This window comes from Dermacentor albipictus, chromosome 5, assembly GCF_038994185.2.
Source record: "Dermacentor albipictus isolate Rhodes 1998 colony chromosome 5, USDA_Dalb.pri_finalv2, whole genome shotgun sequence".
Taxonomy (NCBI): Eukaryota; Metazoa; Arthropoda; class Arachnida; order Ixodida; family Ixodidae; genus Dermacentor; species Dermacentor albipictus.
This window is the reverse complement of record NC_091825.1, coordinates 81,709,427-81,736,580: the sequence shown is the minus strand read 5'-3', so window position 1 is coordinate 81,736,580 and position 27,154 is coordinate 81,709,427. Positions and strand designations below refer to the sequence as shown.

Below are 27,154 nucleotides of genomic sequence, written 5' to 3'. Positions count from 1 at the left end.
TACAACAAATTTTATTACAATCGGTCGGGGGTTATGTCGGAAAAGCGTTTTTGCGTTTTGCGAGTATTTGAATAAGCCGAGCCGGAGCTGAGATGGGAGCGCCACCCATAACATGTAGCGCAAGCGTACTGCCACAAATAACCACCTCCCAAAACGTGCTAGATGCAGTATTGGACATCAGGCGTGGTTGGTTCGTCATAATTTTTTTTTTCTGTTATCTTAACCACGCGACAGTTTTTAAAGAACACATTGTTGCGCCAAAAATGGAAAATAAAGACTTCCCAAGTCTTTATTTTCCTTTTTTTGGCGCAACAATGTATTTTTGAGATCCCAACCAACTCGCCCAGCAACAAGTTCTACTAAACATACATTTGAGTGGTTAGCAGTGCGCAACGTGACAGGAATGGGGCTGCGCGTAAGCAAATTCAAATAGCGCGGGCGTTGTCATTGCTGTCACGTTCGCGAGAGGACGCTACAGAGCTACATCTCCTAAAGTCCCTAACATCTCCGATCCTGCCTCCGATGAACTCTGCGCGATCTTCATTCTTGGAAACAGAAATTGCAGTATTCATTTGGTTGTACGGCACAAAATAACGAAAAAAGAAACTAATTAGTTTATGCACAGCTTCAGTAAAAATGGCAGCTTTTAAACGATATGCTAAACTTTGGTGCACGTTTTGAAACCTTACGCATAGTGAATACTATATTATGTCACTTCATTTGGAAGCTTTATATATAACTTAAGCGCATTAAGATCTTTGTACTGCCAAAGCACATATACTAAAATTGGAACTATACAGAGAAGATTAGCATGGCACCTGATAATGAAGCATTGTACATTTTTTATTCTTATTTGTACATCGAATATTTGTATTTGTTTTGATTAGTCCTTTCCACGTTTTTATGTTGGCTTTTAAGTTTACCACGGCTCATACACTTGTTTCGCAATTCGTTCATTCTTTCTCTTTTACTTTCGTGCCTTTAGTGGATATGCAAAGTTTTCTTTTTCTTCGCCATCAGAACAAAGTCATCGTTTCTGATCGGTGGTACCGCTCTTTCCCGGTGCCCCGTCGGTTGACATCGGGTTACGCGTACACTCGCATTTTTTTTTTTTTTGTGAGGTGGGCTACTCAAATATTTTTGAACACTACCGAAATGCACCGTTCTTGCTTTTTGACCTTTAAGGAATCCCGTTACACAATAATTAGCTCGATATTTATGAAACCCATTGTAATTCGAAGCTTGGGAGTTAGTTTTACAGGGCCAGCATGATTATATGAGCTTGAATAGTGCATTTAAAGACGAAAAAATAATTTATCAGCTAAACAGGCAACGCGAACCGCACAAATGAACGGTCACTGCGACACGCGTGCGTTATGCACAGCCATAGAGTTTCATATTAGTATACCTAGAGGCAAATCTGGCGCTGCGATCGTTCAACCATCATGGGAATGATGGGAAGTACAGGCTTCGGATTGGCATTCTGTTGACTGGCGAACTAGTGCACAAGTATTTTTTTAAAAGTTTCGGTTTCGCTCCAACTGCAATTGCTATAACCTGCAGTTCGACAGTGCAACGCAAAGCTCTCTGCGTTTGTTATGTTGCTCGGAGTGGCGATAGCGCGCTGGGTCAGTGACTGGGACGATGCTTGGGTCGCGGTGTGGCGTCGAAGCCGTGACGAGAAAGCGGCGGCATCGTAAACGTTGAAAGAACATGTTTTGAGCGTTTAGACCTTTGTTTGTTAAGTGTGTTAGGTTGGCACTGTAGCGTTACGTGCTTTATGAAACTTCAGAATAGAACAAAGAAGGCACTACTGATACAAGACATATACAATTGTACTTCTAGTGGCTTGACAATCAAATTTTATTGAGGGCTTCATTATGTGCTCATTGAAATGCGTGTTTTAGGACTTTGAGAACACAAACTTACTTGTGGTAGAAAAGATAGCTGCTTCCTAGCTGTAGTCTAGTGTCGCACAATGGGTACCCGCAAAGCCGCGCTGTAACGCTTCGGAAGCGGTACGCCAATATAAAATATGATGGAGCATACTCGTAGGACGCCACTAGCGTCCTAGCTAGCACTGCAGCAGATCTGCTTAAAAGTACTTGAAGACGTTCAGCAATTGTGACAGCCGACGCAACTTTTCGAAAGAGCGAGAGAGTTCGCAAGTGCCTGTCGTCTGCGAGAAAAGTCTCGCGTTTGCAGCGAGCAGGCGTCGTAGCAGACGACACTTGTAGCATTCCCGACCTTGGCATTCCTCTCAAGGGCGCAACGCTTTGTCACAATACAACATTTTTATTTCCAGAACTACTTGATGAGTATTTTTATATAAGTACATGTACGGTTGTTTTGCTGTTGCAAAAGTGAATAAATAATTATTCTTTGGCGTTAAATTGGGAACAGAATTGCACAAGTATGCATACCCTGGTGTGTCCTGCTGACAAACTATAGTAAACCATGCTTCTATCTCAAAGTCATGCAAAGTTTATGTAGCGTGTTGTGCATTATGTAACATACTGCAGAAATATAATTAGATTTTACGCGATAATATTTGAGTATAGCGCTGTTTACTGCGCCAAAAGCAAACGCCACTAGTCTAAAGACCGAAGTCAATCCGAAGCCTGTACTTCCCATCATTCCCATGTAGGTTGAGGCGACGCTCATGATAACCCCCGTAGACACTAGCGCCACATTTCCCTCTAGGGTATTTTTAGAAATTCTATGTGCACAGCCAATGCATTGGCACAGCATGGCGGGCGTCCGCGCTTACTTTTCTTGCCTACACTTTGCATCGTTCACGACCGCAGCGCTAAAGTTGTTTATCAAGGCAGCAGCGGCAGCGCTTCTATCTGCTCAGAGAAACAAGTACAAATACCGAAAATTAAATGTGACGCGGCAATGTTCTTATTTTGTATTTTTCTTCATAAGTATTTGTTGATATCATGGACATTCGCTTACTCAGCACTGGCGTAGCGTTTGTTTACTAGTCACTGAAATTCTTGCAACTCGCGAGAAATAACGTAGTCGGTCAGCTCCTACTGGCGACGAGAATCACTCGCTCTACTACATTTAAAAACTAGTCGCAGCGCTTTAATTCCGGCCATGCCGGAACTACCAACACGGGACACCAGCTACAACGCTACAATTGTTCTTAGCGCTACTTGCGGCGTTGTATTGTACTAAAGTGACCACAATATTTCCGGCTGATTTGGCGACAAGCTGAACGGTTTAAGATTTGTCGAAGCGGGTTCTAGAGGAGTGTTTCAAGCTGCTGTTTGTGTGTGTGTACGGCGACGCGGTATTTGTTGGCGTAGTGCGGAGCATATTCGGCTATCTTAACTTGTGTACACACTGACCGCGATTATGTGTTCTGAGCTTGGCTCCTAGCGTGTGGGTTCGTTGTGTCTTGTAGAGTTGAACGTGTTTGAGTAGGCCGGAATGACAGCGTGAAGCGCCCCAAAGAGCGGTGGTGTCCCGTGATCCGCCGACGATCGGAAGACCCGCGTCAGCCCGGCGCGACGTCAAGTGTTGGGACGCAGCTAAGGGCTGCTGCTGTGTGTTGTCCCTTCACATCCCTCGCGACGAGGGGTCCAGTTGGTGCCCGACGGCGTTGTCGTTGCTGACCAGGGGGGCGGTGTTCTGCCCCTGTGCACACATGCGCCGCCGAGGCTCGGCCGCCGAAAGTGCTCGGGGGCGTTGATGCGGGCACGTGCTTGTTCTCGGTAGACTCGGCGGTTCTCGCCTGCTTGGCCATGACGGCCGATGCTATGATTCAAAACCAGGACGTGGCCTGCTACCTGGTCACCAAGTTGTCCTGGAAGGGCAAGTGAGTACTACGCGCGATGCTTGCTTCCGTGCAAGGTTCGAGAGTGCCTGTTTGCGATGTGTAGGCCGAAAGAGCCTCGAACAACAGTGCGCGCCTTTGCAACGGTCACTCGTTTCACCGTACGGTTTATCTTCATATGTGCGAAGTTGCTGTCGGCTTACGGCGCTTCGCTGTAACGGCAGGCGGCGGTTTTGGATTGACGCTTAGTAGCCTTGGACCCTACGCGACACTAATGTGCACATGACACCCGGCGTCCGCACGGCGCATTTTGATTGAAGTTGGCGCAACAGGGCGTGTACAGCTGACTGACTGTGCGACATTTGCACGCTGCGGTGTGCAGTGTAGGCACTGGGTACGCGTGTCAGTCAGTGCGCACGGCGCTATCCCGCGTATGGGAGGAGCTGGAGGCCACGGGGTACGCGTACAATGGGAATTCAGACTTGAGTAGTATAATGTTTGTCGAGGCACCTTCCGTCAGGCAAACTCAATGAAGCGCACGTGGTTAGGGTGCCTTTTCATCCCGTGTTTCTTTATTATTATAAACAGTGTTTTCTAGTTTCTGTCCATCTTCAAATTCTTGACCTAGATTTGTATTTAAGTCATGTTTGACTGAACCCATCGGTGAAACCAGTTACAAAATAAGCGAAAGCATGCAGTTTCTGAATGCATGTGGTTTTAATTCATTTGGCAACTTGGGTGCCTCTGAAACTTCATTTTGCACGAAGACTTCAAATTGCAACATAAACAATGTTCACAATTCCTGCAAATATGCCATTCAGTTGCAGCAAGTTAAATGGGAAGTCTTTTTTGAGGGCTGCAGTGTCTCATGTTGTGCATAGCTTTTATTGTTCATTCAACATAACACACTTCAGTTCACCTGCAAACTGTTGAAGGTGGTTATTCCTCCAGTGATAGGTATGGTAACTGAAAATGACAGGTTTAATGAATAAGGTGATCTCAGTTATTTCAGATGCATCCAGCCCCAGTGTGAATGCTACGTGGATACACACTACTCGGGCCTTTAAAGAAAGAAAATTGCTTGTGTGGATTGTGTAACTTGACACTTGACAAATCATGACTGCTTACTTAATTTCTGCACCATTTCAATTGGTTATGTACACAAATTTGCAATTTTCCTTGTGGAACTACAGCTGTGCCTCATCATTTTCAATTGTTTTTATCACTCTTTATTCCCTTTAAGAGACTCTGAATGCTGCATTCATAGTAGTTGTCATGTCGTACCTTGTCATCACAGAAAACCGTACGCTGTCTACACTGGTCAGTATTGCGAGTACCACTTCTCAGTGTGCACTAGTTGGTCAAACCTGTTGGAACTTGCCTACAGATGCACTTCTCAACATTGTTTTGATGTCACACAGGTGTCGAGTGCATTGACAGGACCGGCTGCAGAAATGCTGCAATGACATTGAATGTCTGTCTCTGCAGAGAGGCATTGTGCTGGATATGACACCATGTGAAAGTGCAGGTGCAGAGGAACGCCTTAGTGCTTCTTCTTAGTGCTAATGTTTTTTGAGCGGAGGAAAATTGGCGCTAGGAAGGCATAGGAAGAGGGGCCAAGTGCTCGTCTTGTCTTCCCGAGTGCACTTCTTTTTTAGTGCCACTTCCCCTCAACAGTTATGCAAGGCCAACTAGTGCAACAGTTAGTCTAAGAAATTGGAGGAGTCACTGAAGGCGATTAACTGAATATACAAACTCAGGCTTGCTGTCTTCTCAGACAGTTGCATATTAGTAGGCACGGAGTGCACACACTGCATAGTGAAAAATTAAATGCACAGAACAGAACTACAGCCATAAATTGCTAATCCATAACTTGCCACTGATACCACGGAGCACTTCTTTGGCACATAAAACAACGTAAACTTTATTAGGTTTATCACTACTACTTTCCACTGCTCGGTTCAAATAATCAAATTTTATATCCCATGACTCAACTGTGGACATGAGGTACTCTACAATAGTGGATTGATTAATTTTATCACCAAGGGGTCTAAAAAATCTAAGTGTAAGTGCATTCTGCATGGACTTAGGCACTTGTGGAATCAAACCTGTGACTTGTTGCTCACCGTCACAGCATCATAGCCACTGAGCCACCAATGTGGCAGGCCAGCTACATCATTCAGAACAATAAATGTTCGGGCGCAGCACAGCTATAATGACTATCCAGGTATGCAAATTGTATTCTTTTGAGATGAAAAAAAATTCAAATAATTTTTTTTAAAGCCGTGATTAAGGTTAGACCCACAGGTTAGGCCCACATTGCTGAACCGCAACACCTTCGGGATCAGCCAATAAAAATGGTTAGATAGGTAGCCAGAACGGAAACTTGTCTGACAATGCCAAGAATGATATTCACTTTAGAAGGAAGGATATGCCCTCGTATTTAGACTGCACTGTCTTCGGGATGGGCCCACAAAAATGGTTAGATAGATCACCAGAAAGAAATCTGGACCCGCCGTGGTTGCTCAGTGACTATGGTGTTGGGCTGCTGAGCACGAGGTCGCGGGATCGAATCCCGGCCATGGCAGCCGCATTTCGATGGTGGCGAAATGCGAAAACACCCTTGTACTTAGATTTAGGTGCACGTTAAAGAACCCCAGGTGGTCGAAATTTTCGGAGTCCTCCACTACGGCGTGCCTCATAATCAGAAAGTGGTTTTGGCACATAAAACCCCATAATTAAAAAAAAAAGAAATCTGCTCCTACAGGGCCAAGAATGCTATTTGCATTAGAAACATGAATAGGCCTTTATTTTTAGACTGAATTATCTTTGGGATTGGCCCACCAAAATGGTTACATAGCTGGGAAGAGAATTGGTCAGAGAATGCCAAGAATGCTGTTCGCATTAATAGTTGTACTTATGCAGGGTTCATATTCTAAAGTTATCTGAAGAAAAGCACAAGTACTCATGCGAGATGTCAGAGTGTAGTACCCTGGCTAAGAAAAATACCCACTACATGCAGGCCTTCTAAAACAGTCTGCATTGTGTATGGCAGAATGAATGGAGCAGGAAAGAACTTTCGTTTTGCTGGTGCATTATTTAGCTGTTTTAGAAATCATTTGCTCGAAAAAATAATAGGTAAAATAAGTTGCCACTAGTGTTGTGGTATAGTTTCGGTTGTGATGACTTCTTGGAGTCGTCAGATAATCTTGTAAAAAGCAAAGGAACACCAAAGTAATGTGCTGCTAACACGATGGTTGTGTGACTGTAATAACAATGCTCAATTTATGGGACTCTGCAGTAATTATGTTAAAATATTTATCTACCACACAGAATTGTGGATATTCATTTTCTGTATGATTTTAATGCTGCCATACAAGGAAGTCTGTTGCAGTCTCAAATGCGCTGTTTGTCACCACAGAGAGGGTAGGCCTCGTCACACACACACACTCTTTAGCCTCCCTCTCATGTGGCGATGTATGCTTGTATGCTGTATGTGAAAAGTGACTATTGCAATAAAACTTTTGATCTTTCAGTTGCGCAGGCACACACTCATTTGACTTCTTAGTGCTACAGAAATGTCACTGCATGTAGCAGTAAGGACATGTTTCAATAACTTAGCATTTTAGAGATAGTAATACCAGTTGGCCAAGCTGTGTTTTCATAGCATCTCAAGTGAGTTGACAGTCTCTGTGAGAGTACTGGCAAGGGGCTTTTTGGATGAACGAACTATAAGGGTTAGCACTCGTGTGTCTTGTGAGAAGCATTATCAGTTCGTGATGAATTATTCAAGCATGTTCTGCATAAGCCTATAAGGTGGAGGCATGTAAATAAATTTTGCCATCTAGCTGACTGTGGCAAAATTATACAAAAGGACACATTTCCGTGTCTTTTACAAGAGAGCTCGGCTGTTGAGAAAACATTTGTCTTGGTCAGTACGTCAAATCCAGCAGCTTTTGCGGGGCATTTGCTCTACCATCTGAGCCTATTTGAACAACTCATTTGTTTCAAAGCTTTCACGGTTTTTAGTCATTAATTTTTGCCTTATGCTATCACCTGCTAGAACCTTGGTTAGCTTGGGTAGCAGAGCATTTGCCCTGTAAAATATCAGCAGTCTTTTAAGTTGCCAGTCCGGGTTAAACTCTTCGTTTCCAAAGATTGATCTTTCAAGGCACTGAAAGGAGTAAACTCTATGTAGCATTCTGCTACTAGTCAGGTGAATGTCAATTTTTATATTTGAGGAATCTCTGATGTCTTAAATAAATGAAATAGGGATTGTTGACAATACAGAGCAAAAAAAAAGTAAATAATTAAAACTGCAAGCCATCTGTGATATTTGGAAGCATATTTTGCAAGCCGTATCTAGTGAAGATAGGTTAAAACTGCGCGAAAAATGAGGACAGCGAAAGAAACGCACAACACACCACTAGCGCAGTGTTTATTTCGCTGTCCTTTTTTTCGCGCAGTTTTCACCTACCTTCAATTATGAACTAACTAGCCCTCAAGAACGTCCTACTAATGTATCTAGTGTACTGTTTAGCTGTGTTCTATGCTCTTTGTGTGGCATCCATCCTTTACACTGTTTTGTGGATCTCTCTATACCTTTGTAACCCTAAACTGAGAGGGCTGTGTGGCATATTTTCTTAATACACTCGTTGATCAAGTCATGTCATGATCACATCATGTTAGATAGTTCGATTCATGATCCTATAGCTGGTAGCTGCCGGGTCTTAATGCACAGGAGCTTTTTGAATTCTGTATAAGGGGCTTTCTGTCTGTCAGCATGTGGAGGGAACAATTTTGTGCCCGCAAAAGTGCTAATCTGTGACGATCGGCTTGCAGATATGCACGGGTGTTCTCGGTGGGCACCCAGGGCATCCGTACCTACAGCCTGCCCTACATGGAAATCACCAACCAGTGGAGTTATGGTGACTTCCTGCGCATCCAGCCCTTGGGTGCGGGCTACGAGTTCTCCATCACGTTCCGTAAGGGTCGCAAGGGTGAAAACAGCATGCGATTCCTCTCCGAACACCGTGCTGACATCATCACCCGCGCACTGGTGAGACCTTCAAGAGCAATAACCATTATGTGATGACTTATGTGGAGATCTTGGTCAACCAGGCACACAAGGCTCCTTGTGTGTTGTCAACACAAGGAGCCACAAGATGCATTCTTTCAAATGTACAGGTTGCCACTGTTTGGAACTGTTCTGGACATTTTTGGACTTTTTGAAGCCATACATGGACAGCTGCGACATTAAATAATTTAAAATTACATGTAGAAACAGTTTTAAGCAGAGGCGTGCATTAGTATATTTGCATTTAAGGTTTGTCTTAAAGGGGCCCTGAACCACCCTTCACAATTGGTGAGATAACATAGTCCGCGGGTATTGTACGTTGCTGTGAACATCTTGGCAAAGTTTTGCTGTCGTACACAGTGCGTGGAGCTCGCAAGCGGATTGCGAAGTCACCTTTCTCTCAAACACTCTTTTCAACCGAAATTCCCCATTCCTCATTCTCTTCTAGATGCACTATTTTGTCGTCAGATGCACTATTTCATCATTTGTTTAGACGGCTGCTATAGGCCGATAGCCAACATCAAGCTGCGGTCGGCTGCATGGCATAGATACCGCGACTGCCGTGGGGTGCCACCACAAGTTCACTGGCTAAGTGCACTGCAGCTTGCCGAGGATAAACACGCTTGGCTTATGTTTACCATGTCGCAGGTACTGAATGAAGGTGGCAGTCGTGCCATCAACGCTAACATCAAAAATGAAGTTTGAACTGCACACCACAGTGACATTCAGAAGGTGGAGTGTTGTGGGCATGCCCCACTGAGACGTAGCCTTCGCAGTGCAAGGCATTAAAGAATGAATGGGAGCACAGCGGAGGCCATGTTTGATTGTCAATAACTCTGCTTCTGCTTGACGCATTCAAGTACTTTCTGTGGCAAAGTATTTCTGAAATGGCCTATTTTCACTTCAAATGCCTTTCTCCACTTTGATAAAAAGTCGTTCAGGGCCCCTTTAAAGTAAGCAAAACATGGATGCTTGATTTCTTTCTCTTGCACTCGGGCTAATGTGAAGCAGAACAATATCGGCTGTTCAGCATGTCATGCATAATAGAATGTTGCAGGCAAATGAAGTGAACACGAAATGGTACAAACCCAAGCACAAAAACAAACTTTTGTTGTGGAAAGTCCAATAATGGCATCGTTACTCTTCCTTTCGGACTATTAGCCAATGGACATGAGTCAAATGAGGCTTGCTGGCTTTTTGTATACCTCAACTACAGTTCTCCTATTTTGTTGCTCTAATTTTATCATTCTTGGTTGTGTTTCACTGGTCTGCAGTTATATCAACTGATTAACACTAAGCTTAGCAAAAATAGCTGCTGTTAGCAAAGTTTTTAGTCTGTGCCACTCGGATGCATATGCTTTTACAGGGCCCCTACGGTTACCAAGTGGAAATGCATGAGTGTGTGTGCACAGTAAGCCCGGGCCACTCTTAGCTATGCTGAGACAAGAAATCGGTAGAATTGGAGGAAAGTAATCTGTGCTAAATGCAGCCCCTGCACTATTTTTCAAGCTTGGTTGTAATTCTGACCTGTAGTAATACTGTAGCCCTGCCCTGATGCCTGCTTTAAAAGACACTCAAGGAAAACATTAAGTTGAGCTTAGGCTTCCATAATAAGAAATTTGTCATTTGTAGCGAGAACAGAGCTTTTATGAGTGCGAAAATGAAAAAGAAAAAGGTAGAATTAGAGTGATGACACCGATTTTAAACTATGGCACCTCTCCTGACATCAGTGTTGGCTGATTCACAGAGAGTGGAAAAAAGAAAGGTCATGTGGAGATCATGTCAGCTCGTTCATTTTGGTGTGGGAAATCGAAATTAAGAAGCAGCAGCTAACAATTTCTGTGGCAATTTTCTACGCAGCATGCATATATTGGCACACAGGACATGATGATGACGTTGTAGATGAATAATCGGTTGATACAACTAGGCCTAATATTTTCCTTTGGTATCCCTTTAAGGACATTTTTTGTCATCTTAATGACAGCCGTGGAGCTTCTTGGGAACCTTGATGTCAAAGTGTGTGCGATGTGTTGAAAAAACAAGTGATCGAGGAGCAGCATGCACATTCAGTAGTTAAGTGCTTCACATAAATATGCAGCAGCCTAAGGCCCGATGACACAGTTGCTTGATGAGTTACGGAACCGTTTCCAGCATGATGGTTACAGAAGTTGACTATCTCATATATTAGTTCTTGTCGAGTAATTAACGCCTATTTATTTATCAGTGTTTGTTAGCTTTATTTAATGCTTTCTTCAATAATATTCAGTTCCCCTCATTGAAACAAATATCTGTGCATGAAAAAGTTGTGGAAAAAGCTGATTGTGGTGTCCAAATGTAAAGAGGCTGAAGTTCTCTTCCCTGCTTGTCCTGTTACAGGATTTCAAGCACCTGTTCGCCGAGCCTTGCAAGGAGACTGCGGTAAGCACGCTGGCAATTTTGCTGATTTTGTCTTTGCAAGTGTACGGCATGTCGTTGATTAGCTCCTTGAATCAATGCTTCTCACTGCCATGTTGCATTGGAGCCTGTAACATGAAATAGTGATAACACAAGTTGTGTTAAATTTTGTCCCTAAACCATCTGAGGGGCAGTTTGTTTCACCAAATACAACTATACAGGATCCATTTTTTTTTTGTTGCAGTTTTAAACTTTTTAGAGTGACCTATTTCGAAAAGAATGTACCGAAATTTTTCTAGTGACCATAAAGCGACACGTAAATATTTTCCATATGTAAGCATGCATTGTTTATTCATGAATACAGATGGGCTTGCATAAACATTTATAGTAAGAATAAAAAAAGTAGATACACTGGAATAGATACATTCTGATTTGGCACTTGGGCAGTCTGGGTTGAAAGAATCACTGTGCAACTCACTTGCAGAAATGCAACTGGCGCACACATCCCTAGCATGATCGAACTGTGTATGTGAGTGCATGCAAGAAGAATTTATGGTTGTGCACTCGTCAAAAAAACCAAAGAAGTCAGAAACTTGCAGTACTCTTTTGTTCCATTGCCAATGAGGGGCAGTTGGTTTTTGTAAGTCACGCAGTGGAGGAAAAGAACTAGGAAGCTTACCAGCAAGTATGTGGCCTGTAGGGTGGGCAACACAGCAACAAAGAAGGTCAAGCGGAAAGTCAGAGAGGCCGAAATAATATATTGTGGGTGGCGGCAATGGAAAAGAAACCTGCCATGAGTAACTACTTAAGAGGAAAAAAAAGAAATCGGGAAAGAAACAATTTATGGTAACTCAAAGGGAAACTCATTACTTTTCAAAGCGAGATCGGGATGCCTTAGAACATGCACCTATAAAGCAAAATATAAGAAGGAAGAAGAAGCATGTGCTTGCTGTGGTAAAGCTAATGAGACTATGGAGCATGTTTTATTAGAATGTGAAGACGTCTACCCAGCGGTCGATTTAGGCACCACTGGCCTCCTTGAAGCCCTTGGGTTCAATGGGAGCAGCGGTAAAGTAAACATGTCCACAATAGGCATTAGTAAGAGGCGATTGGAGGATTAGTGGAAGAAAAGTAGGGAAATGACAAAAGCGCAGTTCGCAATAGGGGGCCAGAAATTTTGAGTGTGGTAGTTCATAGTGTTTTTTCTTTTTTTATTGTTTCATCTAGGCAGGACATTAGGCGGTATAATAGCAAAAGCTTGGTGGCGTAATCCACCGCCCTGTTCCAAAGGGGATGCTCATAACATCCATCCATGCATCGCAAGAAAAATGTAGGCATGGGAGAATCATGTGTACGGCAGCATAGTTTGGATATATCAGCACCTACCTGTGGACAGATGTAATCACACTCCTGTGGGCAATAAATGAGCAAGCATCTAGCGGTGACCCTTTGAGACATTTGAAACCAGATAGACATCAGTCCTTGCGAGCGCGACAAACGGGAACAGCCTGCGAGATGAAACCAAAACTAATCTCCGTGTTCCCACACACGCATGAATGCATGAGCAGTCAGCAACAAACTGACGTAAATAAGTCATGGAATTGAAACGGACTGCGGAAGGAAAAAAAAAGTACTTGGTATCCACACAGGGTGGCAGCTCTTGTTGGGCAACAGAGTTATTGGCATGTTGTTTAAACGTACAGATGGTGTCATAAATACACAACATTGACCATTTGGGACTTATTTGCAGCACCATATGTTTACAACTTTGACCCTCAAAGGGTTAGCATACACTCCAGTAATCTCTCAAAGTTTTGCTTTCTTGCTAGCTTTCTAATTTTCACTATGAAGTCATAAGCAGTTTCATCATCATCTTGCGATCGAAAGAGGATGGTAGGACTGCTAAGAAGAAAGCATAACTTGTAGCTATCTCATTAACTTATAGGACCTAGTGGTCTTCCAAATGCCCAACTACATCTTCATAGCTCAGCTCGTTGACCTTTTTCGGGTGGTCCTGTCCCTAGACCACTAGCGCTGCACTCTGTGTGAGCAATGTTATGAGTAGTGCTTGCTTTCTCATTGGTTCCACGCTTTTGTGGGCTTGAAAGTAAGCCCCCAGGCAAATACGGTATGTCGGCCATATACTTTCCACATCTGAAAACTCTGTTGGCTGCCTGGCACTCATGCTTGCGTGGGTCTGTTCGTCTCGCGCCAACACGTTTCCTTGTCGCCACCGATATGTCACAGTGATAACACAACAAGAATGAACGGGTCTATTCCAGCAGCATGCCTTCTTTTACGTAAGTCTCTGACAATGCAATTTTTTGTCGTCCATTTGTGTTGGCTGTGGTTTGTCGACTGAGCATCACTCACTGCACCTGCTGGCATTGCTGTGGCATTCTTGAACACGAAGTTGTGGAACATGTGAAGTTTTGGTGGAATGCGTGAGCACTCATGTGCCAAAAATTGGGCTTCTGAATTCAGGAAATTTTCGCTTTGTTTCTTGCTGTGGTGCATTAGCTATGGTCTAGCTGAGCTTAATTCGATTGCTTTGCAGGAATACTGCTGTTGACTCAGCGGTCGGCATGCTGAGAGCTTGGTGTTTTTCATCTAGAATTGGACAAGCTTTGAATACCCTTTCGCTTTCTATAAAAGGGACACATCTAGCCTCCCTATTCTATTCCCATTATTCTAACCACTGGTAGGCTCCAACTTTAGGCAAATTATTAGACACATCCACAGGACATGAAGTGCTGGGGTGTAATTTTTTCTAGTGGTGCTCGAATATTCGAAACTTCGAATCTTCCATTCGAATATATTAGTGTTCGATTCTATTCGAAGGGTACTTTTACTATTCGAAATATTTGAACCCTCGAAAATTGCTGTTCTTTTTAAGTTGGCTTCGCCGCAGTAGAAACATGTTATGCGAGCATACAGACTGTATCGAGGTGAAGCATATCTGTCGTGCAGTGAAGCATACTAAAAGTAAGGAGGTACACTGCCGTGGGGCCCTACTTTGTGCTTATGGCTACTTCACACTATTAGTCCGAGTGCCCACACTGTGCTTCCAGAACTTCATGCATCTGACCCCCTGCTGCCAGGTGGAAACCTTTGTCTGCTACTAATCTAGTTAAATGCCTAAAAACATGGTTTCCAAACTGCAAGTTTGACCAAGTAGCAAGCAAGGCCAAGTATTTAAACCATTGTTCGAAAGTACCACCAGGACGCTTCAATGGCCAACTGGACTAAAATACTGGCTTAGAACAAGCAAGCAAAATTTCAACACCCAGGAACTCCAATATGTCCCCAACCACGAAAGCTTCTGAATAGGCTCCTTCCACATGAGCCCTGTAGAAAGGCTTTATTAAGCTCATCAACCAGCTGCAATTTTCCCTTGCTTCTGGCAGTAATTTTCTCTATCAGAAGCACTGGTTGAAAGATATTTGCAGATTGAAATTTTGGGCAAAAGAGAAGATCTAGGCGACTGGTGGTACAAGAATGGTGCCCACTGTTGGCTTGGCTTGCGAAGAGATACTATTTGCCAATACCAGACACTAGTATGCTTGGTCATGGATGGACTGGACCGTGCGCTCGCTCGCTCTCCCCTTATGGCCTTGTCAAAGGGATTGTTTGCCACCTGTGACCACTGCTCCGCAGCAGTGCTGGCGACTGACCCCTGTCCTGCTGCTCACTTGTGTTACGCTGAGGCTCATTCAAGGTGGCGTGCATTGGTTACCCCTGATTCTGTCAGCTAATATTTTCTCTCTTGTCGTTAGAATAGTCAGTACTTACGACATTGCCCATCGCTGTGATTTAGGAAATCATACGAGTTTTGCAGCATCCACCGATGACCTCTTAATTTTGTAGGATAATAACGTCTACCAAAATTGCGCATCTTACGAGGAAGAAATGGTGGTAAATAAAAATTAATTAGAATATTTTTTTTCTTACGAGTACGGAAAATGCTGCTCATTTATTTGCATATTGAATGCAGAGTTACTTCCATATAAAGGGCCTGATAACTTTTCACATGCACATTCTCTTATCAGTGACCCCCTTGATTGATTACTGTGCCCCACTTCTGTGCCTTTAATGGATGAGCTTGTTGCTGCAGCACAGTTAAAAACTGAGTCCTTATCATAGGACCATAAAAAAACGGCTGGTTTATTTGAGTATTATTATGTGTAGAGAATAGGGCATACTTTCTTGGTGGCTTGGACGAGTACAATAATGGTTTGTTTTTGTCAGTGACAACCTTTGCGTGATTGACCAGAAGTAGCCTAAGGAACTTGTCGGCAATCAAATGTGCCGATCACCTGCCGTGGCAGTTGCTGAGGCTTTCTGAGCAACTGAGAACAGTAGAATTTTCCGAGTAGGGCGTTACAATAAAATTCAGCACTTCGTGCATGTTTTGCGGGGGAGTTGTTGCACAGCTTTCTCAAAAAAGCTTAGTGTTGTCCAAAAGCACAAGAAACCTAGGGTTTGGGTAGTGAAGGCCACTCTTATCTTGGTGTTTCACCAACTCAAACGAAACATTATCTTTGCTGGTAGTTGAGAGCAGCATCACGCTGGTTTCACACCCATACTGGATCATGAACTTCATGAGGTAGCCACCAACGTAGGCTAAGCCAGAGTACGTAACTGGTGGAGAGACATTGGATTGCTGTCCCTTTAGGCATTTCAGTTCATCAAATACCTCCTGAGGTACATGTGCAGCGATCTTTTTGGCATCGTCGATGTCTGGCGTGTGGAGCTGCATTGAAAGCTCGCTTTCCTTGACAATGAGCTCAAGGGCTGTTGTGACAGACCTTGCAACTACTGCGTTATTGCCTCCACACATGGACCTAATTCGGCCAAAGACAGCCTCAAAAGGATTGCTATTGAACTTCCTCATCAAGACATACCGGACACCCCTGCTTAAGAGGTACTGTGTCGTCGGCATCGTAGATTTTGTGGTGAACAAGAAGGCATGAAACGTTCCGTCCATGAAGGCATCCCCTCCTGATGCAAGCGATCTTTCTTGGACGTTCTTAATGAAATTTACAAACTCATTATCCAGTCAGAGAAATCGATGGTTCTCCTGCTGTGAAATGGGCATCTTGCAGTCACTCTCGCTGTAGGTTGTCATGAATGTCAAACTACTGTTTTATTTTCTTCATAAAATCAATTGTAGGGCCTGCTTCCATGAAGATTTTTATAGCTTGGTGGCTACGAGAATTAGCTTGCAGATGCTGCACTGCTGCAATCACTTGTGGTGAGAATACTTGTATGGCTCGGAGCGCATTCATCTTCTCCGGATTTTATGGATAGACGTGCTTTTGCATCAGATTTCTAGCAAGTTTCACCGTTGTGTCCTTCTGGAACTCGTACAGCCGCTGGACAAATGTTTCAGTGATTGTGCCTGAGACGTATGTAAGGGTCTGCTCAAGGAACTGACTCCGGATATTTTCCACAACATGGCAGGGATCAAAATTCAAAAAGATAACTCTCCTGTTGTCCCGTGGGTGGCTCACGCTTGTAGACAAACAACTATTTCCCAGCAGCTTAAACATTGTATTGTTTGCAGAGTAGTTATCAGTCACTATCAGTCACCACAAATCTGCATGACTCCACTGCTACTATGACTTTGACCCAGGCAAGGAGGTCCCTCCCACTCAGCTGCTTCGTAAAATAATATGAACAAGGGATTCTGTATGTGCCGGTCACACCTTGAAGAACAAAGCACAATGCTGTATTTGCCAGGGTCCCCTCTACGCTGCAGAATGCGTTGTTCGGTCCGTCTTTGAATTCGAAAATGGCGTCTGCCTTTTGGTCATACAAGCACTTCGGTTTTATTGCAGCCTCATCAATTATCAATGATGCCATGTGTTGCTTGCTGCTCAACATCGACACCTCAAGAATAAGTCTTTCTTTCGTGGGAGCGCTCATTCCTGATGTCGGGCTAAGGCCAACACGTTTCTGTAATGTGCACTTGGTGGGCAGTGTCAAAAGGTTTGATGCCCTTGCATGGTCATAACCTTTCGGCAATGCAAAGCACCAAATGACGCATGCCCTTACGATATCTTCAGGGCAGCTTGGGCCATTTACACCATAACTTTGAATTTGATGCAGTAGGAAAGCCGCCTTCTTCTCTCCTTGGCGAGAATCCTCAACAATATTTTGCACCAATTGTAATCTTCACGGTAAGCAGTCAAATTTCTTTTCTTCTGTTACTTGCCAAGTAAGGTTGCCGCACCTTGAGAGGTAGTAGGAAACTTGAGCATGCACTCTCGCTACCAGTGAAACATAATGACTCACTTGTTGATGGTCCTTGTTGGTGGTCTGTGTGGAAACACTTCCAGTGCACTCATTAGTGTAGTCTTCCGCACCTGAAATGTCCTGTGACGACTCTGCTTCATTGGCTTTTCGTTTATTTGGTTGAGATTGCGGAGGCGGGTCCCTAGCCTTTGGTTCTTTGCGAGGCTTTTTAGAGCTTGGTGCCATGTAAGACGGATAATCGTCGAATACTGTCGGCACGGTGCCAGAACGAAGTTTCCTGATATGGCACCCTTCAAAGTAATCACTTTGAAGAAAATGCCTGCTGACTACTGTTGATGCTGACTTGTCGTTAATTATAACATTTTCCCTTGAAATGCTTTTTGCCATTTTGAACACAGCTGTTTGTCGAATGGAAATTGATGAAATGAAGCGCTAACATTCTTCCTAGGCCGGGATTTGGAAAGCAGCACGCAGCAGTAGACCATTGTCACGGAACTGGCTTCACAGGCTATGTAAAGCACTGCAAATGTTCATGAAGCACTCACTGCGACAAATTCATCCCTGCCGAGTCCATGTCTTGAAGCATTTCACAAAATAATGTCCTGTGGAAAAATTCTACGTGACATCATTTCCCTGTGCACGATGAAGCTGCAGTGCACGTGGTACAAAATGACGACTGGCTGAGTGGCAACATTGCGGCCTCCTCGAACATTCCAAACTGAACATGCTATCTGCGCGTGCTCCCAAGGGTGGGCCCGTGACGTCACCACGCAACGGTTCATTGAATGATCATGGATGGACACACCAAGCATTGCGACCTACCCAGCAATTCCAGTATCCAATATTCCTATCCAATATTCTGTCTTGTGGGCTCTTTGCACTACCATATATTCAGCAGACTGTAACCATTTTGTGGAGCATCGAGTTTTGCTAAGTTTCATGTTTGTATTGTTTGTGTTCTGTATTCTCTATTCTTTTTCACTTGATGGTCTTCTATGCACGCTTTTTCCGTCTCGAGCGGAGCGCCATAATCCTCTGGGTGGCACTTTCTTCTCTCTGTAATCGTTTTTATTTTTGTACACCTGATAGTTGTTCAGTTAAACCCAGCTATAACAAAGAGGTTCATGAGGGAAAATAGTTACATATACGGTAATATCCAAATCAGGATATAGTGAACTTTTATGAGCATATATGATGAGTTCATTACATGATAAAGCAAAGCTGCATGCAACGGTACTGAAACATTCCATGGTGATCAGATTCTTACAGCAGCATGTGTAAGCAACCCATCAACTCAGTACAGTCTATAGCTTTCTATCAGGTAATGCGTCATGTTCTGATTACATGGTTACACGGTAAAAAACGCTTGAAGGGCGAAAAATAAAAATAAAGAGCGGCTGCTAGTGGTTTTACATAGCACGTTGCAGGTTGTAGATGTTCAGAGTTCCATATTTGCGATTTTCAATTTGTTTTAAGGGGTTTATATTGCATGAATATTGCTAAGGTAAATTTTGGCCGTTTGAGGTAGAGCTTAATTCGCTGTATCTGAATTCAATACCATTGGGCTTGACTGTAATTATTTCTTTGATTGTATGGTGGTGCACACACGCAGTGTTACCGGGCACGCAAGGTTCATTGGTCGGACGATGAGCAAACCGTGGAGCTGGAGTTGGGCTGCCAGGGTTTGGTGCAGCGGGATCCTGCCCAGAAAGGTCACGTCCTCGCCAAGTACCTGTACCGTGATTTGCGGGGCATGGCTGCCCTATCAGACGCACCGGGAGGGCTGGTGCTTGCTACTGGACACGAACGCCTGGTAAGCACTACATACAAACCTCTTTGTAATGAAGTTGCATTCTGAAAAAAGATAGCTTAGTTATATCCAATATTCTTTAGTTATGTCTGACAGCATTTCTGGCCTTGTGCCTAGCTCGCTATTTGCATACAGTTCCAGAAACACTGTTGGCCTCATACTTTGATGCATCCGGTGCCAAGGCATTTGTGAAAATAGTAGCATCACATGTCATTCACAATTTCTAGAAACTGTTGAAACTTTTATTTCAATGTAACACCTGCCTTTTCTTATGTTCACATGTTAACCACCCCTTATGTAATACCCCGAATGGGGTCTTTAAGGTAATAAAATGAAATGAAATCTTAAAAAGTGATCACCTGAAAACACAACCCCTGAATTTGCGCAGCACTGCCTAAACTGCTGCTATTGTGCAGTCAAGGACGCACTTTGCGTCATCTGCATCATGACAGGCGAATGCAAAACGCTTCCATAGCCTTCACCATCGTTAAATTTCAAATATAGTCAATGACCGATAATTCGGGCACCTCCACGGCACTGCCACATACCCCATAGTCGTTGTATAAGAACGTCTGAAATTTCGGACGCCAAAAAAAAGAAACCTTCGCTGTTCGATGTTCCAAACTTTCTGCCATGACCGCAGGTCCGAAATTACTTTAATTGAAGCCACTACCGCCACCATTTTGATTATTTCGCGGCCTCGAACAGGCACTCTCGCACGCAGATCCGCTGGCAGTCGTAGCCATCACTGGGAGAATGCTAGGCCTAGTTACTTCGACGTTCGCTACCAAGCTTGTTGCTGTTCGGTGCCGTGTTTTTTCATTGAAACAATTGAAGCTCAGAAAGCATGGCGCACTGCATAATCTGAAAGTCAGCTTCGCCTCATTATAGCAGTGAAACGTGGTGAAGCATAATTAATGTGTGAAGGGGTAATTGTCACGGTTTCCCCTAATTACAAACTTCTGCACCCGTCGTCTCCTGTCACAGTACGAGCACCGTGGGTGTAATGGCAGTCTTTCAGAGCTATTTCGTAAATGCCTGTGGTGATTTGAGCCCTTGGGGGCAGAAAAGACATGTATTCATTTTTTTACACTGTCCAGTTTTCTGCCATTTTCATGGCCCCTAGGAAGTCCGAAAAACTGGACGTTGACTCTAGACCAAACCACAAAACTGCGCAAAACCCTGTAAAGAATGTATTGCATTATATATATATATATATATATATATATATATATATATATATATATATATATATATATATATATATATATATATATATATATAAACCACAAACTTGAATTTTTGCATGAAGATATCTGAATCACAGTACCTAAATTTTAACAAATTCCAGGGATGGAACTGTTTCATTATTTGCAAGAACCATATTTTTTTAAGGATTTGTCAACATCTAGCACTTATGTCAAAAGATTTATGCATGCCCCACAGCGATTCGAACTATTCACTTTGCAATTATTCAACACTAATTACTACTGGATTCGAAACTAAAAATTGGTACAGTCGACTTTCGTAAATTCAACTCTGGTTAATTAGATTTTTGGTTAATTCGATCCCAACCGAAGGTCCTGGCTGGTGCCCATGCATTCTTTTTGGCCCACACTTTCATTATCTTGATTGTAAAATTTGCCTTCTCTGGATAATTTGAACTTGACCAATCAGTGTACACATGCCTGACCCCTAAGGTGGACTCAATAGTGACCCCCTTAGTGGCAGTTTAAGTGCCTATTTCCAGCTTGCTCTAGGAACATTTTCAAGCATTAATAATGGTCCACAATGTGTGACTACAATATTTACCCGATTCTAATGCACACCTTTTTTTCCCCAAGAGAATTACGCCAGAAAACGAGCTTGCGGCATTCATATACTTTGCCTTCTAACAATGCTGTATTGCGGCGAAGCTCACTGTAGGTATCTGGCTCTCAGTGGGTGTACAATACATGTTAGACACTTGTGCATATTTTTCCCTAAAAAATTGGGAGTGTGTTAGATTTCTACCTTGGTTAGGAGCTTCAGTGTCATTTATACATTAGTTTTCTGCTTAGTACACGCAAAAAGCGGGCACAAATTTTATACGTGGGCATGTGAGAATCGTGCAAATGCTGCCAAATGAACCAATGATGTGTTTTGACATTTTTCCTGCATCTTGCCTAATTCGGCTGGCCAGATAATTCAATCAATTGCGTCAGTCCTATCAGGGTCAAAATAATAAAAGTTGGCCTAATAGGGTATGTTCAATTGTAAATGTAGGCGCCATGCTGCATTTTGTAAGTGTCATATATCTTGCCTGGTCATTGCACCTTTAGTATGCTTTCCTTCAGAAAGAAATGCCCATGGAAAGGTATGTGTCTACTGGGAAAATAGGGAATAGCCAAAGTTGTGCCCAAGGTGGGCAATGTTCCACTAAGCACGCAGCCTGTTTACATGCAGGCTCTATGCTTTGTAGAACTGAGACACCTTTGGTATTGAGAGATCAATGTCACTACCAAAGGTGTGAACCAGCGCGGTTGCTTAGTGGCTATGGTGTTGGGCTGCTAAGAACGAGGTTGCGGGATCGAATCTCGGCCATGGTGGCTGCATTTCGATGGGGGCAAAATATGAAAACACTTGTGTATTTAGATTTAGGTGCACGTTAAAGAACCTCAGGTGGTCCAAATTTCCGGAGTTCCACACTACGGCGTGCCTCATAATCAGATAGTGGTTTGGCTTGTAAAACTTCATAACTTAATTTTTTTTACCAAAGGTGTCCTGATCAGCTTGTTTAGCACATTTGGTGAAATGGTAGCACTTCCATGCTTAAAGATTGGCAGAACACCAAGTTAGCCTTTAACTTTTACAGTCAATGTCCATTTATTCGACGTTGACAGAACTGACAAAATTGAGCTAATTATCTGACAGGTTGAATTAAAGAGGCAAAAAAAAACAATGCCAAAATACACTGCTGCCTTGTGCAGCTTGCACAAGCACACTGGAAGAAAATGTGCACGCAGTATTTAGCAAAGTACCAAAACAAGTGTGAAATTATTAAAACCTACTTGGATTCAGGTACACTGGGCCGACTTGACCAAGTGCAGGTGTTGGGCCTAGATTTTGAGGAGGGTGGCTGCGTGACGTAATGCTCCCTCCTGGCATCTTTTTTGTTTCTCTATGCCACTGGCAGTGCTGGATCATGTGACCATGCTGCTGCGCGTGTCAGTCTCCACCGGATGAGCCAGATCACATGATCACATATTTGGGAGGGTGGGGGGGGGGGGGGGGGGGCGAGAACTACAGCATAGACCGTTTGTGACGTAAGATGTGCAAAACATGTTGACTAAGCAGCCGCCGCATTTGCCTGGAAATCGAAGCATACGACCGAGATGTGCACGTAATTTTATTAGCTAGGTGGTTTCTCTGTTTTCCAACTGCCGTAAAGCCACTGCAAAGCATTTAGTTGACTGTGCAACAAAGCGCAACTTTGGCTACAGACTCCTGACAAGATCGCACTAGTCAGGCTTAGCTGGGGGGGGGGGGAAGGGGGGCAGCACGCCATCGTGGAGAGCTCGCCCGTGATGGCAGCACGTCCGTGACAATGGCAGCACTGGGGGTGCAAGATGGCGTACACAAGCTGCACTGATGGCACTGCTCGTGAAGTGGGGTTAACAAATGATCAGCAGGCAACTACTGTGAACGCAACTATTGGCAACTACTGACAGGAGTGTAGGACAGCATGCCTTTGTAGAAAGTCTGCCCTTGATATATGCTTGTACCCGTAGATGAATACACGGGGATCTGATGTGAAATGAGACACACAGGCTGCAGTGACGGCAGCGCTCGTAAAGCTGGGTTTGTGGGCAATCAGCTGGCTATTACTGCGAACGCATATAGGAAAAGTCTGTGTGCATACTGGCAGGAATGGCAAATGCTCTCATGTGGAGTACGTTCCGAATTGATGAATTTGCTGAACGCAGTTTAACCCCTCGAGTGTTTTGAACGAACTATGCTCATCAACGCGATCCTGGTTAATTTTGCTTTGGACTAGCTCAGCTCGTCAGTGGTTTTCAAAGCAATTTGGGTGAACTCAGTATGCCCACTTAGTTTATTTTTCTATTACACAGACTGCTGTAGTGCCAGCTTTCGAGATATAGGGTAATCTTGCTCTTTTTTGTTTACTACATAGATGTCGGCACTTGTTCAGCGCCCCAAAATGTTGATCGAGTTTTCATGTTCTGCATCATAGATGGCGGCTATTTTCTTAGCGCTGGAAGGGTGCATTTATTGCAGCCTTTTTTTTTTTCTGCTACATAAAGGCTGCACCTTGTATGTACTCAAAGACCACACTTTTGCAATCTAGCACTTTTTACACCTTTTGGCAGATTCGAAATGACAGCGTCTGCGCCATTAGCAGCAATGACAAGTACTACATATCATATGGCATAGTAAAGAGGTAAAATGAGGTTTTCATGCTTAAAACATGAAGCAAATTGGATGAAAAAGCTTTAGAAGGGTATTCGCTAGAGTGAAGTTTGGAAATAAGCCTTAAAAAATTTTCCTCCATTCCACCTTGTCAAAGTGGATGTACAGTGAAGCTGGTGCAGATGTTAGACAAGTACCACCACCCCAAATGAGGTCAGACGACGTTACACAAGCACCACCACCACAAGCAATGCACGTCACGTGGGCAGGCGCGTGAGCAGAAGTGCAGCATAAATCCTCATTCTTCTAGGCTGTCTGCCAAGCGCAAGTGCCTTATTGAACTTAATTAGCATTTAAAAGTAAATTGCGTCAGAAAATGCATAAAGTACAACTTACACACAAGCTGCAGACGTGATAGCTTTGGATAGTTATTCTAATGTATGAGAAAACGTAAATCTATTAAGTTGAAACTGGAAGACGTAGCCCTTTTCGAGCTGCCGTTTGAGGTCTGTCTGAGTGGCCATGGCCGCTAGGTCGTGGTACCGTTAGCATTGTGTACATCCTCATTCTTGTAGGCCCTCTGCCTAGTACAAGTGTGTTATTGAACTAATTGAATCTCTCAAAGTAAAATGTGTCTGAAAATTCGTTAAGTTGTACTACTTACACAAAACCTGCAGACATGATAGCATCAAATTGTAATTTGAATATACGAGAAAACAATTCTGTTACGCGGAAACTCAAACACAAAGCCTTCCAGCTGCTGTTTCTTGCGTAAGCACGCCAAGAAAAATCCCGACCAACTAGAGGCTAACAGCTTCTCTGTAAAATAGCCAGTTAAGGTCACTTTAGGTTAAAACAATAAACACTTAAAGGGTTAGACAAACAGTGTCGCGAAGTTGAGGTTGCACGTGCGATATCTGCACTTGACAGTGGGCAATGCAATGGAATTTATGAAAACATTTCTCTATTTATTCTTGATTATGGCAGCACGTATTTATCGTGGAAAAGAGAGAGGAGCTGATGAAGCGTGCTGTGGACTGGGCCAGCCAGCACGTGGGTGTCCAGCTGTCATTCCGTGAGCCAATGACACGGGTGTCAGCACGAGAGGCCCGCCTTGGCCGGTACAGGTGCGTGTCACTCCTTGGTTCAGTATTTCTTGTTTCCTCCATCATGCACAACATAGCGAGTGATGGAGCATCTTGACAGTAGATGAGACAGCATGAAGGACAGGCACGACACAGCGCAGCCCAAGAACATTCTGTCTGTGCTCAACATGCTTCATAATAATCTCTCATTTGTGGCCTACATGATCTTGATGTGCCAAGTGTTTGTACGTAGTTGGTTGTCCTTGTGTTCCAGCATTTGAGCATGTCCGTTGTTAACAGCGCAAGGTTATGTGTAGAGTTGCACTTGGTGCAAGCTGGAAACTTTTTCTTGAAAAAAAAATGATCGCAGGTTATGTTGTACAGTTGTGGAATGTCCTGGTGAACTGCTCCCTCCATTTGCTATGTTGTGTGTCAGGCACTATGACCAACATCGGAAGTTTCAATTCAGGATCTCCTGTAGCACATGTGGTGTTCTAACTTATGGTGTTCCAACTGTCTCCACTTCTTTTTTTTTTTTTGGCAGTACTGACGAGGCACTCACATCTCTCTGCGAGTTCGTGGTTCACAAGATTTCATCGCGCCATGAGGTAAGCTGCATGCTTACGCAGGAATGTTCACAAGGCATGCACCTGCAGCAGCGTTAGCTATTAAAAAAAAATGTCATTCTAAAACAGCAGCACTGTGCCATTTGCATGATTTTCAATTGCAGAGCACTGCCACTGCACAATTCGCTGCTAAGCACGAGGCCGTGGGATCGAATTGCATCCACAGCGGCTGCATTTCGATCCGGGCGAAATGCAAAAATGCCTGTGTGCCATGCTTTGGGTGCACGTTGGAAGAACCCCAGGTGGACGAAAATTAATCCAGAGCCCCCCCCCCCCACACTACCGTGTGCCTCAATCGTATCGTAGTTTCGGCATGTAAAACCCCAGAATTTAATTTTTGATGAACCAGGCAGCAAGACAGTAGCCATTACTCTTGAAATGTTTACTTTTGGTATTCACTTATTGTACATTTGGCTGATACTTACCATGCTTCAACTTGGATTGTAACAATGCAGAGCCGTTTCTAGATTGCAACCAGAGAAAGCGTGCCTGAGCTGTAGGTTCAGCCACTCTGCAGAGCAATTTGTGGGGGCGTTCAACCTTATTCCTCAGTGTATTCTATTCCATACACATATTCTGGCTAGCCGGCATTGTTGCAGTAGAAAGGAGCTACAAATGCCTGTTTTTGTACTTGCACTACCGTTTTCTTTTCTCTGTTACCCCATAAATTGGAGGCTGAAAGGGGAAACTAGGGGTGTGCGAATACTTGAATATTGGATTTCGAATCAAATAGTGAATGTTTGAATAATTCGATGTGCGAATTGAATACTAGATATTCTATTTTTTTTATCTGTAGCTTTTGTAAATGACCTGGCCGTAGTCGGTGACTTGAGGTGCGCAGCGTTCCCACGGCGCCCACAACCTCGATCAGTACAGCGTTCATCCAGGTCGATGATAACGATCTAAACGATTAACGTGACATGGACAAGGGGAACTACAACTGCAGGGAAAGCGAGAGCATGTGTGAAGATCGGTCTGATTAGCCACCGGAAGGCACGCTGATTGCATCGAACAAGCGAGTTCAGTTCAGTTCAGTTCAGTTCAGTTTTATTCCTTAAAGGCCCCCATTTCAGGGGGTGTTACATAAGGGGTGGGATTACATTTGTAGTGAGAAAAACAAACAGCGATGGTGATTTAACATTGAAGGTGATCTGTTACGCGTTCTTGAAAAGCAGGTGTTGAAGCGATGGCGACGATGTCATGGGGTAGGCCGTTCCAGTCCGTGGCTGCTCGAAGAAAGTTCAGTGTTCATGCATGCAGATTCGCGGAGTTGGGAGTTCTCTACCTACACGTGAACACACAGAGGAGCTTGGCACGCATGCTCACAGTTGTTGCCAGCTGGTCAACCGCTGACCCGAACGCCACTTCAGCCGCTGTCAGTCCAGGGATGTAAGCACTGCGCCAATTGCGCCTTCTTGCGCCAAACCATTGAGCTGCACCAACCTGCACCAAAACACTATTTTTGTTGCCAAATACTAGGTGCCAAATATAGCAGGATGCACATGCTTCTTCAGTGGCAACCGCACGACCCGTAGACATGCATTGGCCAGCGCTTAGCCCTGCTGCAGTCCTAGCCTAAGCAATTCATTTCAGCATCGGCGACATTGGAGTGTTGGTGGGTTTGGTGGCATAATTGTAACTAGGTCACACGAAAATGAAAACCGTTTTGTGCTATACAATCCATCACGAATGTTTTGTAAAAGTGTTATG

At 43.8% G+C, this 27,154-nt stretch overlaps 1 protein-coding gene and 1 pseudogene across 1 annotated transcript in view; both read left to right on the top strand.

Moving 5' to 3' along the window:
- The first annotated feature begins 760 nt into the window (after positions 1-760).
- On the top strand, positions 761-844 carry LOC135910815 (U6 spliceosomal RNA; annotated as a pseudogene).
- Positions 845-3,115: 2,271 nt separating this feature from the next.
- The window catches only part of Rme-8 (receptor mediated endocytosis 8), a 168,592-nt gene continuing 144,553 nt past the window's right edge, over positions 3,116-27,154 (top strand). The window contains exons 1-6 of the mRNA XM_065442886.2: positions 3,116-3,826; positions 8,627-8,843; positions 11,238-11,279; positions 19,126-19,326; positions 24,721-24,860; positions 25,363-25,426. Coding sequence (XP_065298958.2) covers positions 3,753-3,826; positions 8,627-8,843; positions 11,238-11,279; positions 19,126-19,326; positions 24,721-24,860; positions 25,363-25,426 — 738 coding nt within the window. The 5' untranslated portion in view covers positions 3,116-3,752. The remainder of the gene's footprint in view (positions 3,827-8,626; positions 8,844-11,237; positions 11,280-19,125; positions 19,327-24,720; positions 24,861-25,362; positions 25,427-27,154) is intronic.